At 41.3% G+C, this 15,611-nt stretch overlaps 1 protein-coding gene across 1 annotated transcript in view; it reads right to left on the bottom strand.

Annotated features, from left to right (window-relative positions):
- LOC142197490 (protein unc-93 homolog A-like) overlaps nucleotides 1–15,611 on the bottom strand; it is a 74,936-nt gene that overhangs the window by 39,880 nt on the left and 19,445 nt on the right. Inside the window, exons 2-3 of the mRNA XM_075267790.1 lie at nucleotides 13,230–13,411; nucleotides 5,933–6,162 (exon numbers count right to left, since the gene is read on the bottom strand). Coding sequence (XP_075123891.1) covers nucleotides 5,933–6,162; nucleotides 13,230–13,411 — 412 coding nt within the window. The remainder of the gene's footprint in view (nucleotides 1–5,932; nucleotides 6,163–13,229; nucleotides 13,412–15,611) is intronic.

Below are 15,611 nucleotides of genomic sequence, written 5' to 3'. Positions count from 1 at the left end.
ACTCCCTCCTCCGGACTAGGCCCATTCATTGCGCCTAATCCGGAGTAGAGTGCGCGGTTGGATGCGGTTGCAGTGCCCGGCTTTCATTTGTTGTTACCCAGTTTTTGGTTCGGCCTCAGGTTCCAATCCAAAAGAACCCATGTGAACTTACTCTTACAGGAGCAGCGGGAAACCAAGGTGAAGAAGATGGGTGTGGTTTAAAATCAATTACAGAGGTGAGAGAATAGGACAGTGTTCAGACAATACAAGAAGAACCTATCACAAAGAATCATAGCCAGACACACCTACTGCGATGTACAATGTGGCCAGAGGATGGTGCAGAAGTTCAAACAGGTAGACTATGGAAAACTGAATGTGTATCCGTTAATGTTATGGGACATAGCACTAAATTATTAACACTAGAAGTCCCAGAGAGGGGTCATTTGACATTTCTACCTTTGGAACCCAGAGACGGGTCGAATGACCTGAAGGATTTAAGCAAACACCTATAATCACAGTCTATTGTTCTGTAATTAAGGCCATTGCTGTCACACCACAGGAGGTTGTTTTCCATTGAGTTTAGCCATTTAGTTTCTAGTTAGTTCTATTCAGTTTATTGTATTTGATAATATAAAGACTATACATATTATATAGTTTAGTTTTATTTGAGCAAAAAAGCACTGAAACAATGAATCATTTTTTAGATATTTTAAATAGAATCAGAAATTTTAGAGCAAGGTACAGCTGTGAGTAATGACCAAAAACATTTGTCTAAGGCAGGGGTAGGGAACCTTTGGCTCTCCAGCTGCTGTGAAACTACAACTCCCAGCATGCTCCATTCACTTCCATGGGAGTTCCCAGAACAGCAGAGCCAGTATGCATGCTGGGAGTTGTAGTTTTGCAACAGCTGGAGAGCCGTACGTTCCCTACCCCTGGTGTAAGGCTTCAAGCACACTAGCGAAAAAAAATGCCAATGTATTTTCAATGGCACCGAGCACACCTGCGATTTTTTTTTTCGTGCAATTTTTTTCCATAGGTGCGATTTTCCAGCAATTTTTTTTTTTTGTGCGATTTTTTTCGTGCGAAAAAATCCCAGAGGAGTGATCTATGTGACCAATGGGACTAATCGAAAAAGTAGCTGCGATTTTTTTTGCGATTTTTTTTTCTGCACCCATTGTCTCGAATCTAAATATACAAAAATGTAAATATACAAAAGAACAACTGTTATTTATATGTGATGGATTTACACTATTCAGCGCAAATGAGAACGTAGCCTTACAGCAAAAAACAAAACAAAACAAAACATTGTATCCATTGGCTCTTCTTTCCATGAACAAAAGAATCAGTCAGTTGAAATCCGACTGTCTGATCCTTATCTCCTCTGTTACCACATCTTTTGTCTGGGGGGAGGCAGGAGGACCACATACCCTTTAGATCAGGGCTAGGGAACCTTTGGCTCTCCAGCTGCTGTGAAACTACAACTCCCATCATGCTCCATTCACTTCCATGGGAGTTCCCAGAACAGCAGAGCCAGTATGCATGCTGGGAGTTGTAGTTTTGCAACAGCTGGAGAGCCGTACGTTCCCTACCCCTGGTGTAAGGCCTCAAGCACACTAGCGATTTTCCAGCTTTTTTTTTTTTTTTTTTTTTTTTGTGCGAATTTTTTCGTGCACAAAAATCCCAGAGGAGTGATCTAAATGACCAATGGGACTGATCGCAAAAGTAGCGCAAGTAGTTGCGATTTTTTTTGCAATTTTTTTTTTGCACCCATTGTCTCAAATCTAAATATACAAAAATGTAAATATACAAAAGAACAACTGTTATTTGTTTCCATGCTTTTATTTTTGCTATGAAAATAATAAAAAAAAATACAAGGAATAAAACAATTCCACACATATTTACAATAGACTGCTGTGGGGGGCTGCGTGTGTGTGTGTGAGTGGCATGTCCTTCTTGTGTGACTAGCATTTCAGCACTCACTCAGCAGTCTGTCTGCACTGTCGGAACATACCTGGCACTTCCTGGGTATGTCCCTGATACATTTGCCACATGTGTATTTGTAGCAGTCAACACATCTCCCAGTTGCACAATTGTTTGTGCATTGATGGTTGACCTGACACTTCGCCCTTTTGCCAGGGCTAGGTGTGGAAGGTTGTTGCCGAAGGAATTTCTTCTTCTCCTTCTCCTAGTCTGACAACTTCAGATGAAAAAGTTGGACCATCTTGCAACAATGATAATTGTGTCTGTGGGTTGCTGCTTCTATTGTTGCCTGAGCAGCACAACTAGTGTTGTGACTGTGTAACAATTGATATAATTTCAAGAAGAAATTTGGGGCACACTGTGTACCTACTGCCAAGCTTGCCAGATTAAACCGCTGGACGGTCTTCCAAAAGTGATTGTGTTTATGGTTTGCTGTATGTAATATTGTTTTACTGCTTTCAAAATGATTCTACAGTATGTGTAAAAGTGCCTCACAATGTGCACTTCACCTTACATCCATGAAACGAAGAACAGAGAATGGAACCACTGGCTTTGAGCTTGTAAAGTTAAGGGTGGGAAATGATCCAGTGTGTAGGAACTGGAGGAGGCAGATGGTTTTGTCTGGTGTTGAAACTGAGGACCTTTGAGGTGATGTCTGTACTACAAATCACCAGGTCTTATAGCGTTTCTCAACTGTGGCCTCTGTCACTGAAAACATTCAACAGCTATGTATTGTCCCCTGCCCATAAGTCAAGCTCAATGTATAGAGGGTGGCATACATCTTTCCCCACATGGACATTTATAAGGAGGGTCTCACATGACCATCAAGCTGGGAGAACTTTCCTCGAGAAATAATGGTGGCTAGATATTTTCCATAGCAATCATGCAAATAAAAACCGCTGTACCTAGCTCCGATGTGGTTTGTACAGGACAAGCTCAGGACTGTATAGGGCTAATGACATCCACAATTCACCAAAGATATGTCCAGCTAACCAGTGTATATAAAATATAACTTTTACTTCATATTCAGATAAAAATGAAACATCTTACATGTTCCAGGAACATGTAAGAACATCTGTTTTATCTGAGATATTTTCCATGGGGACTGTGCCCAGCCATAAGCTGGCCAAAAGCATTGCATTCCAATGAATGGCAGCAACTACATCTGCAACTTGGTCAAGTGGGAGTTAAACTTGCAGATCTGCCAGAAGACTGGGTGCGGATTCCATGTAAGAGGAGAGGAAGCAGATGGAGATCATAATAATATATTATAATGTGATGTTGCCCACTATGTGCTAGGTGTGGCCTCCATACAAAGATGATCATGGGCAGAAGGAATTGAATTGTTTTGCTCACTTGGTGCCACTACTAATTCAAGTTTGTCAAATATGCTAGTGATAGCATTTCATGTGAGTACAGAACGATCTAGTTTCTACATGTGTGCCTGCAATGCCCACAGATAATTATCTGTTTGCAGATCTTGCACCTTATAATTGATTTGTCATTTTATAATTCCCATATAGCAGGGGTAGGGAACGTACGGCTCTCCAGCTGTTGCAAAACTACAACTCCCAGCATGCATACTGGCTCTGCTGTTCTGGGAACTCCCATGGAAGTGAATGGAGCATGCTGGGAGTTGTAGTTTCACAGCAGCTGGAGAGCCAAAGGTTCCCTACCCCTGCCATATAGGAATTGATCTCATATAGCTGCCATTGCCAAAACTAAAAATGTGTCTGCCAGTGCTGCCACCACCACTGGAACTTGCCTTAGATCTACCGCAAGCAGGTCTTTTGGATGTTGGGGCTGCACATCAGGTAAAACTTTTGCAGCTGCCACCACCCTCTTCCTGTGTCACCCTGAATCGGTTTCCAAGGCTGTCAAGACCAGAAGTAATGTTGCTATTAGCATCCACATTCTTATTATTATTAGTAATACTTGAACAAATGTTTCCTGCTCCACCTGATTTTGCCTGTTCCCTGCTATGTTTTTTCCAGCCATTTTACTGCACACTGCTAAGTGATTTGGTAACAATTCTGGCACTGTACTTTTTTTGTTATTTTTTTAAAACAAAATATATATTTTTAAAAATAGCAAAGCACTAAAAGGGTCTCTGTCTGGTCAGTGAGTATTAGACTTGATCAGTTGAAGCAATTAATATTTTGTATTTATGTTTTTTTAAAGATTAGTGCAGGCCAGACTGTATGAACACACCAAAAAAACAAAACAAACTGACTTATCAGATTTTTTTTTTTTTAAATAGGTTGTTATTTATTTAACGATCCTTGTTCCTGCTCACGGCCGCCGGCGCTTCCCCTTCTGTGGAGGTAGCTGTGAGCAGGAAGGGGATCATTAAGTAAAACCCTTTTCAGACCCCCGAGTGTAATGATCGGAGAGCTAGGAGAGGTGAGGGAGCATAAAAAATACTGTTAATTGCCTCCCCTGGCGTCCAGAAAGCTTCACATGACGTCCCGTGTATCATTGAAGATGGCTGACATCAGCGGCGAGTGTGCCAGAGCCCAGAAGAGGTAATTAACAGTGTTTTTTATGTTTGCATCCTCCCCTGGGTGGAGAGTATAATAATTGTTCATGGGTGGTCCACAGTGGGGCATAATACTGTGTTCAAGGGCCACTATTGGGCATAATACTTTGTGCAGGGGCCACTATATGGCATAATACTGTATGCAAGGGCCACTATTGGGCATAATACTTTGTGCAGGGGCCACTATTGGGCATAATATAGGGTGCAGGGGCCACTATCGGGCATAATACTATATGCAGGGCCACTATGGGGCATAATACTGTCTGAAGTGGCCACAATGGGGCATAATAGTGTGTACAGGAATGGTTGGTCGGTTGGTTGGTCGGTTGTTTGGGGTCTTTGGGGGGGTCGGTCGGGGGGAGGGGCCCTCATGTCAAATGTTCATCTTTGTTTTAAATCACGGCCATGTGCCAAAGACGCACCATGTTTATGCCAGTTTCCTCCCCTATTTCTTATCATGTAGTTTTTTAATAATAAAAAAAATCTTATATCTCGTTTTACCTCTCAATTTGATGTTATGGGTATCCAGACTACTCGGAATATTAGCCTACTGGTTGCTAGATCAGTGGTAAAGTACAGGATTTATAAATATTATACTGATCATTTCTGCAAATAAAGATTATAATTACATTAAAATTGTAAAATGATGTTTAAGGGTAAGGCCCCACAGGACATTCCGCAGCAATAAAGCGCTGTGCGAAAAAATGCGGTGGCAACGTATTGTGGTTCTTCCTGCAGCACATTAAACAGAAAGTTCCTGGAGTTTTCCTCTATGGGGAAACTGCTGGCGCTTCTGCAGATATAATTGACATGCTGTGATTTCCAAAACTGCGCTGATTTTGGAAATTGAGGTGTGTCCGCATGGCGGTTTTAATTGTAAAGTGGGCATGGGATTCGCTAGAATCCCAACCACTTTGCACTTACTGTAAAATGCCAAGATTTTTCCCGCAGCGTTTCTGGCCCGTGGGGCCCCTGCCTAAAAGTGAACTTACATATTAAAGTAGTTATCCACTTCACTGTTCTCTTTTTGATGACCTATCCTGAGGATAAGTATTCAATAAAAATGAAGTGGATAAACTACTTTAAAATGTAAGCTTAATTTTAGGCGGGGGTGTGTGTGTGTGTGTGGGGGGGGGGGGGGTGGTGGTCATATGGTCTCTTACTGATGCTCTAACCTACGATTATGTCATCCATAAAAAGTATTTCTAATAATGATGGCCTTCCACTATCCCAGAGCAGCTGATCTGTGGTAGTCACAGTTTTTGGACCCGCACAGATTTAATTTTGATGGACCACCCTAAGGTTATGCTAGTAATTTTCGGAAGTGGATACCCCCATTTATGTAGCTTACATAAACATATAGTAAGTATACTGTTTCCCTGAATTTATTCCAGGGAATTTATGAATATATGTCACACATTTTAATATATTTACCTGCATCTGGTGTTTGTCCAAAGATTAAGGATGAAATTAAATTTCCCCACACGCCTGATGATTGGAATATTAGGAAGAAAAGTCCGAAATATTGATTAACAATATCTTTCCCGACCTTTCCAACTTTCTCTGCATAGCGATTTCCACTAAGTGTCAGATATGTGCATTTTGCAGCCCACAATGGTGCACCTCCAAATCCCAAAATCACAGATGTTGGAATAAGTGTATACCTGGAAGATTAAAGTATACATCATTTTCATTTCACTTTTGCTTAAACAAGTAGTAAAAGGCTGTTTTGGTTAATCCACACAATCTTTATGTTTTTTGGTGCGTTGAATCCGAAAATGACCTCCATTTTGTCATCGGACATCACGTTTCCTGACAATTTAGGTAACTATGTTAAATAAAGCAATACCTCAAAATAAGAGGAAATAGACTGTTTTATTAAAATTTTTCATGAAAATCCTTCTTAGAACTGAAGTGAGTTCACTAACACACACTAAACTCCATTCTTCTTCCCTGTGAGGTTCCTCTTAGTGCATTTACACTTGTGATTAACATCTGGAAGGTCTTTCTGAAGTGTTTTCTATTAACTCACTCTGAGAGTTAAAGTTTTTTGGCATTTTATATCTTAAATTCACTTACCATATATACTCGAGTATAAGCCGAATTTTTCAGCCCAGTTTTTGTGCTGAAAAAGCCCCCCTCGGCTTATACTCGAGTAGGAGGGGGTTATGACCATCCACAATATTAATGTATAGAATCTCCCATAAAATAGTGCAAAGAATAAAAAAAAAATAAAAAAAAATAAATAAATAAAAGTTGTAGATCCCTCCTTTCCCTAGAATACATACAAAAGTAGAAAATGACTGTGAAACACAAACATTAGGTATCCCTGTGTCTGAAAGTGCCCAGTCTACTGAATATAGAGTATCTGCAGTGCTCCTGTTCCGTCAGGAAGGGGTTAATAGGAGAACTGCAGATACCCTATATTCAGCCAGACTGAATTCCAAGTGGGGGAAGAAAAAAACGCAGTCCTCAAGCTCAGGGAAAGGGCAGACAGACAACCAAAACACCGCCTCCCCTTCCCCAGCAACTACTGCACCCAAAAACTCTGACCATTTTAATTTTTGAAATTTTCCAGTAGCTCCTGCATTCCCCCCCCCCCCCCTAGGCTTATACTCGAGTCAATAAGTTTTCCCAGTTTTTTGTGGTAAAATTAGGGGCCTCGGCTTATATTCGGGTCGGCTTATACTCGAGTATATACGGTATGTGAATTAATTAATACTAAATTGGACTTTAAATTTGGTTAAAATCCCATAATAGAAAAAAATACCAAAAATTTAATATAATTATTTAAATTATTTTTAATTTTTGGTATATTTTTTATATAATGGGTTTTTAACCAAATGTGAAGTCCAAATTAGTATTAATTAATTCACATAAGTGCATATAAAATGCCAAAAAACCTTAACTAGAGATGAGCGAACAGTAAAATGTTTGAGGTTCGGTATTCGTTTCGAGTAGCCCCTCAATATTCGACTGCTCGAATCGAATATCGAACCCTATTATAGCCGATGGGAGGAAAATGCTCGTTTCAGGGGTAGGCAACGTTCGATCAAATTATACTTACCAAGTCCACGAGTGAGGGTCGGGCTGGATCCTCCGAGCAGTTTTCTCCTTGCAGCGTCCCCGCGGCATCTTCTGGCTCTGAATTCACTCTGCCAGGCATCGGGCCTGGGCAGAGCCGACTGCGCATGCCCGCACTACAAGCGGACATGCGCAGTCGGCTCTGCCCAGGCCCGATGCCTGGTAGAGTGAATGAAGAGCCGGAAGACGCCGCGGGGAAGCTGCACGGAGAAGACTTCTAAAGGTAGGAGAAGAACCAGCGTTGATTGGCCGATTGTATAGCATTCGGCCAATCAATGATGGTTCTGCATCGAACTTTTCCATTCGAATAGCGAGTGGTACTCGATCGAGTACGAGTATTTTGAATACTGTAGTATTCGATCGAATACCTACTCGATCGAGTACTACTCGCTCATCTCTAACCTTAACTCTCAAAGAAAAGAACTTCCAGATGATCTAATAGAAAATGCTTCAGAGAGACCTTCCAGATGCTACTCACAACTGTCAATTCTCCAAGAGGAGCCTCACAAGGAAGATGAATCTTAGTGAATGTGAATCTTAATGTTTAGTGAAAATTTAGTGTGTGTTAGTGTGTGTTAGTGAGCTCATTTCAGTTCAAAAAATTTTCATAAAAAATTGTAATAAAACTTAATTTTATAAGTGTATTTCAACTTATTTTGAGGTATTGCCTTATTTAACATCGTTACCTAAATTATCAGGAAATGTGATGTCCTATGACAAAATGGAGGTCATTTTCAGATTCAGCGCACCAAAAAACTTAAAGATTACGTGGAATAACCAAAACAGCTGTTGAAAAATTAAAGTTACAGAGCTGTTGAATTGCTATAAACCTGCACCAAAAATCCATCAAATGCATGCAATTTATTCCAACAGTTTTAATGCCATTTTAACTCTTCCCAACTGTACTGTGTGAATATACAATAACAGCAGAGCAGTATATTTCTGGAAGTGATAATATGCTACACCATTGATATGTTTATAGGTTGTGTAACAGACGTTTGATGAACTTTTGTATAATTTTTTTATAGAACTGCATTTGTTTAGTGCTGAGATCTAAGAAAGTAGATATTCAACATGTACACTACTGGTAAAAGGTTTTAAATACCTAAATTTTTTATATTTACCCAGTTTAATGTCTCAAATGTACTTTACAAAATGCTTTATGTCGAAATGACAAAATACATAATAACAAAATAAAATTCTGTGTCACAAAATACAATTCTGAAGCAATTGGTTGCTTGATTCTAGTTCACTATGTGAACAAAAGGAACCTTGGTGGCTGCAGTTTGTTACAAGATTTATATTGTATTTCTGTGGACACAAAAATGAATTCTGTGTGACAAAAACAATTATATGTGACAATAAATTTTTGCCACACAAAAATTATATTTGTAGAATCAAAATTACATTTTGTACACAAACTTAATTTTTGTGATCACAAAATTAATTATGTAAGCAAAAGATTTGTCATTATGACTTTTATGCCGACTAAGTCACTTGATAAATGTACAGGAAGCTAGACTGTTTGTGGTGCAAATTACACCAGAATTTTGTAACATATAAAATAAGGTTAAATAAGCACAAGATCATGAAATCCAATCTTTCTATTCAGTCATGGGAGAATAGTATACAGCAGAATATTTTCAGCTTTAAGTGAGTATATACATATATATAATTTTATTTTTCTCTATGCTTTTTTTTATTTTTGTTTTGCAGATTTGCAGAATTATTTGGACTGATTATTTGTCAAAATTGCTGGAGTACTTTGATGATCATTTAAAAAAATTTTTTTTTAAATTTTAAAAAAATAGAAAATGATTAAAGAAGAACAGTTTTCCTCCTTAGTAATGGACAGTAAAGCGCCTAATACTAAACCTACCACTATTACCACAATAAAAACCGCCACCAAGAGTACTGAGATGATCAATCAGACAGCTGTTCATTACAGAAATAAAAAAAAAACAAATACAAAAAAAGCATGCTGCAACAAATTTAACAGCATCCAAACAATTCTGGAATAATAAAACATAGGGGATGATCGTAGTGCAGGTAAAGACCCGGTTGCATTGCACCTCCTTCTTTAAGAAGTTAGTCATGAGTGAAGGGTCTAAGTCCATAATACCATGGGGGATCATGAACTATATAAAACCATAATACTTTATATGTTATCGGTCAGCATCCTCTGCCCTGGGAGAATTATCATCCTGCACACGCCTTTCCATATTGTATTATAAGGTGTCATGAAAATGAAAGAAATGGCTAGAATTTTCTACAGCCCTTTTTTTTTGGTGGCTTTTTCAATTAAGATGAGATAAGATAATCCTTTAATAGTCCCACATTGGGGAAATTTCAGCATGTTACAGCAGCATAGTAATACAGATACAGGATAATACACAGTAATATATTACAGACGTAGACACACACAAGCTGAGAAGAGAAGATATACTAGGAGTCCATAGCAGCTAAGGAAAAACGGAAGAGAAAGAGGAAGACCTCATGGTCATTGTCATAATCATTAGTTCTCTGTGCGGAGTGATCTTTGCTTGGTCTGATGTAGATTATACAGTCTGGTCGCGGTTGGAAGGAAGGACCTGCGATAGCGCTCCTTCTCACACTTGGGGTGAAGCAGACGGTCACTTACAGTGCTGCCAAGTCCCATCAGGGTCCCATACATGGGGTGGGATTTGTTCTCCCGCATGGAGGTCACCACAGACAGTATCCTTCTGTCACCCACCACCTGTACTGGGTCCAGGGGGCTCCCCAGAACAGAGCTGGCCCTCCTGATCAGCCTGTCAAGTCTATTTCTGTCCCTGGTTGATATACTGCTCCCCCAGCAAGCCACACCGAAAAAGATGGCTGAGGCAACCACAGAGTTGAAGACGGCCCTAAGAAGTGTCCCCTGGACTCCGAAGGCCCTCAGCCTCCTGAGCAGGTAGAGTCTGCTGTGGCCCTTTCTGTGCAGTGCCTCCAGGTGATCAGCCCAGTCTAGTTTATTGTTGAGGATCACGCCTAGATACTTATAGGTCCTGACTATCTCAATACATGTTCCTTGGATCTCCACTGGGTCGGAGCACCTCTCCGTTTACTAAAGTCCACCACCATCTCCTTGGTCTTCCTAGCGTTAATCCTGAGCTGGTTCTGCTGGCACCATTCAACAAAATCCCGGTTTAAGTCTCTGTATTCCCTATTGTTGCCATCAGTGATAAGGCCTACTATTGCAGAGTCATCGGAGTACTTCTGTAAGTAACAGCTGGATGAGTTGTGCCTAAAGTCAGCAGTGTACAGTGTGAAGAGAAATGGGGCAAGAACTGTACCTTGTGGTGCCCCGTACTACAGATCACAGTGTCAGACACACCGTCGTGGGCTCTCACATACTGAGGGCGGTTTGTCAGGTAGTCTAGTATCCAGTTGGACAGGTGGTGGTCCACACCACCAAGGTTCAGCTTCTCCCTCAGTAGCCCTGGCTGAATGGTGTTGAACGCACTGGAGAAATCAAAGAACATTATTCTCACAGTGTTCCCGGGTTTCTCTAGGTGAGAGAGAGCTCTATGAAGAAGGTGGATGATGGAATCATCCACCCCAATGCCTGGCAGATAGGCAAACTGGAGGGGGTCCAGAGCGGAGCTCACTAGGGGGCGTAGGTGTGTCAGGACCAGTCTCTCTAGGATCTTCATCAGGTGGGATGTCAGTGCTACAGGTCGGTAGTCATTGTAGCCCATCGGGGTGGGTTTCTTTGGGACTGGTACCACACAAGATGTTTTCCACAGTGGAGGTACCACTTCTAGCTTTAGACTCATATTGTACATGTGCGTAATAATTCCACCTAGCTGGTCACTGCACATTTTAAGAACTCTTGCGCTTATACCATCAAGTCCTCCCGCTTTGTCTGCTTTAATCTTCTTCATTTCCTTACACACTAGAGACTCCTGCAGGGTCAGACAGTCATATTGCAGTTTACCACTGGTCGGTGGGGGTTGGGTCTTGGTGTGTGAGGAAAAGGGGGTCAGCTGACATGCTGGTGGAGGGAGCATTGGCTTGGAGTCGAATCTATTGAAGTATAGATTAAGCTCGTTAAGCCACTTCCTGTCCCCTACTGTTCGATGCCCTGTTTTTTTGTTGTATCCTGATATTGCCTTAAGGCTGTCCCACACCTCCGAGATTCTACCCTCCCCTATCTGTAGTTCCATCTTCCGCCTGTAGTTGGCTTTCCCTTCTCTGATCAATTGTCTTAGCTGTTTCTGCACCGCCCCCAGGCTATTTTTGTCCCCAGACCTAAAAATTCTCTTTTTTTCCTTGAGAAGAGTTTTAATTTCAGAGTTCATCCATGGTTTGTTATTGGAGAAACACCTCACCTTTCTAGTTGGTACCGTGCTGTCCACGCAGAAATTAATGTAGTCTGTTATACAGTGTGTGAGTCCCTCAATGTCCTCTGGAAATGAGTCTTGAAACACTTCCCATAATGTTATATTAAAACAGTCCCTTAGAGACTCGACACTTCCCTCTGACCAAATTTTCACTGTCCGGGTAACCGCCGGTTCTCTGCGCACCAGTGGAGTGTATGTGGGTTGCAGATGTACCAGGTTGTGATCTGATCTGCCTAGGGGCGGTAGGGCAGATGAGTTATATGCATCCTTTACATTGGCAAAGAGCAAGTCCAGTGTTTTGTTGTCTCTTGTATGGCAGGTTACATACTGTGTGAAGCCTGGTGGAGTGGATGCTGGAGAGACATGGTTGAAATCTCCCGACACTAGGAGCAGGGCATGGGGGTGAGATGATTGCAGCTCGCTCACAGCAGCATGGAGGGCTTCACAGGCAGCATCAGATTTTACAGAGGGGGGGGGGACATAGGCAGCTAGTACGATAACATGTGATAGTTCCCTTGGCAGGTAATAAGGTCTCATGCTCACGGCTAGTAGTTCAATGTCTTTTCCACACAATTGTTTCTTAACTACAATATGTCCTGGATTACACCATCTCTCATTCACAAACATTGCAAGCCCTCCTCATTTTTGCTTACCGCTCTCCAGCGTCCTGTCCGCACGAAGAAGTTTGAAGCCCTCCACGGAGGCAAGTGTGTCCGGAGTGATTTCAGTAAGCCAAGTCTCTTGTAAACAGCATCATACTGCACTCACGAAACTCCTGTTGATGTCTGGTCAGTGCTGTCAGTTCATCCATCTTATTCACAATTGATCTCACATTCCCCATAATGATGGACGGAATCACGTGCTTTTTGCGTTTTTTTCCTTCGCGTTTCAGTATGCCGGCTCATTTTCCGCGTTTTCTAAGTTTTCTTATTAGTTCGTGGGGGATGGTGAGAGCATGCTTGCCCTGTAGCTTGTCCTGCAGCATGCTTCTAAGGTGTAATAGTGTCTCCTTAGTGTAGACCAGTCTTCCTTGTATGTGTGGAGGCATACCTCAGACAAAAGACTCAAAAAGGATTTCTTTAAAAGTGTTTCTGCATCAAATTCCAGCCTATGGTGAGTTCTTATACTAATGTTCCTTATAGTAATAGAAAAGAAGTGAAGAAAAAGGACTGGATAGAGAAAGATCAGTTTAGTTTGTAGCAGCTGTAACACAGGCAGGCAGCCACACAAGGCGCCAGGAAGCAAGGCAATTAATCCAAATACATTAGGTTAGAATACTTTACCAGCTTGGGTAGAAGTTGCCAAGGGAATATGTAATATAACAGCACATAGAGGCAACAATTGTCCATTTACATCCAATTTTCTTAATTAAAATTGGAGGAACAAACATTGAAGAAATAATTAGAGCTCCATAGATGATACTCAGAGAAGCAACACCAAGGCCTTCATCTGCATTGAGACTGCTCTAAAAGAGAACAAATGACATAAACTTTAGTTACAGACGATACTACCAATGTCATGAGCTGTAGAAAATGACAAGTTTAGCATTGCTTTGTGCAGAGAATAACACTGAATCTAAAAAAAATAAGCAGGAAAATCTAAAAAGAAAAACTAAAGAAAATTAGTTTTAGAAATATAATATTTGTAGAATGTTGAAACAGTTATAGAAATCATTGACCCCCACCCCATAGCATAATTCAGAATTGGACATTGACTGTCAATTATAATATACTGTATATCCATCCAAATAAATCATGACTTTTATAAATAAAATATGAATTAAAACTTATAAGTCACAACTAGGTGTCTAAGAAAGTGTGATGAGTCATGTAGGGATAATATGATAGATGTGATCAGAAGGTTCAAATTAAGCATTTGGTCATAGGTCCAGATTTACCAATTGACAGTGTAAAATTGTACAGATAGTCTGTTATTAAAGGGGTTTTCCCATCTCCCTGTTTCAACAGTTTGACTGTTGTCTCTTCTTCTCACTTCCTGTATTTCTACCCCTGCCCTGCGCCCCGCCTCCCTAGAATAGTATTGTAGAGATACAGGGAGTAGGTGGGGCTTAGTGTGGCTGGAGAGTGTGGGCGGGGAGACGTGAGTGCATCACTCACATCTCCCCTCCCAGTACCCGCCCATACTCTCCTAAGCCCCGCCTTCTCCATAATACTAGTCTCGGGGGCGGGGGGCAGGGCGCTCTGAAGACATGTGGACAGAGGACCGGACCGAGAAGAGGAGCTGGGAGCTGCAGCTATGCAGGTAAGTGGACAACGGTGGTGGTGGTGGGGGGGTTAATCACTACACAGCATGGGGTCCAAAAATTTAAACAATTTTTGGACTACATGCTGTGTAGTGAATAGGATCGTTTTTAAAATCCAATATTAGAATGATCGGAAATCGGATTTTAAAAACGATCCTGAAATGTCAAGATCGGCTCAACCCTAAGTGCTGGCCAATGTAGCAGTGTCCGATGTAGCAGTCCGATGCAGCAGAACTGGACCTGCTACACACTCAGCTCTGCTGCATCGGACTGCTACATCGGCCAGCAATGCTACATTGGGCCGTGCGCTCAGCTCAACTACTCCGGAGATGCAGCCAAGCAGGTTGGGATTGGAATAGGGCTCAACCCTATTCTTGACTTTGGTTCAAAAAAACCATACAAAATATGCAACAGAAAAGATGCTTTCCACAACAAGGAACATCTCAGCCTTATAGTGTCTCAGCACTGTCTTTACAATAGTGATAGTCTTTAAATGATAGATGACTATGGTTATTATAGATAGTTTGGTTTACAAAAAGTGTCTTTATGCAGCATGGCCTCACATCCATATCCCTAACAATATGAAAATCAACAATAGTCATATTCAGATCATGATAATCATCACATAACCAGGTCTCTGCAACATTAGAGATGAGTGAATTGTTCATAATTAAATGAATTTGATCTATGATTTGTCTCAGACAAAACTACAAAATAGCCACCTCCAGTGGCGTAACGATTGTGGTCATGGGGGCTTGGAGGGGTATGGAGCCCACGGCCATCTGGAAATGACCACTCGTATGCTCAGATAGACCACCACAAAATGGCTGCTCGGACCTGCGCAGTCGGCTCTGCATGTCTGAGCAGCCATTTTGTGGTGGTCTAACTGATGATACGAGTGCAGTCGGCTCTGCCCAAACCCACAGTGGCAAAGCTGCCAGAAATAGGTACTGCTCGGCGTCCGAGGACATGTATGATGCAGGGGGAAGGGGGCGTAGCAGAATGGTGCTCGGAGCGCTGGGGGGGGAGGGAAGAAAAAATTATTGCATATTATCAGCGTGCATGACCTGCCAACTGAATTTGCTAACATATATTCTGAAATGCAAACAGCACTTGGAAGCCAGAAACGAACCTGAATTCTAATGCTTGTTATCCTATATGGAAGCAAATGCCGCATCAAGATTGTGTTTGCAGAGTGACAATTTACAGAATTTCAAGAAAAATTTGCGGCACAACATCAGTGTGCCTGCCAATTGAAAAGTGATAAAGTTTAGTATAGAAAACTACCATCAAATATTACCCCTTTATGGGTTCACAAGCATTTCCAATTAGTGACAGTTAACAGAATTTCAAGAAAGATTTGTGACACACCTCAGTGTGCCTATTATTATTATTATTATTG

The sequence above is a fragment of the Leptodactylus fuscus genome, chromosome 3 (genome assembly GCF_031893055.1).
Source record: "Leptodactylus fuscus isolate aLepFus1 chromosome 3, aLepFus1.hap2, whole genome shotgun sequence".
NCBI lineage: Eukaryota > Metazoa > Chordata > Amphibia > Anura > Leptodactylidae > Leptodactylus > Leptodactylus fuscus.
The sequence above is the reverse complement of the archived record's forward strand: the minus strand, read 5'-3'. Positions and strand labels throughout refer to the sequence as shown.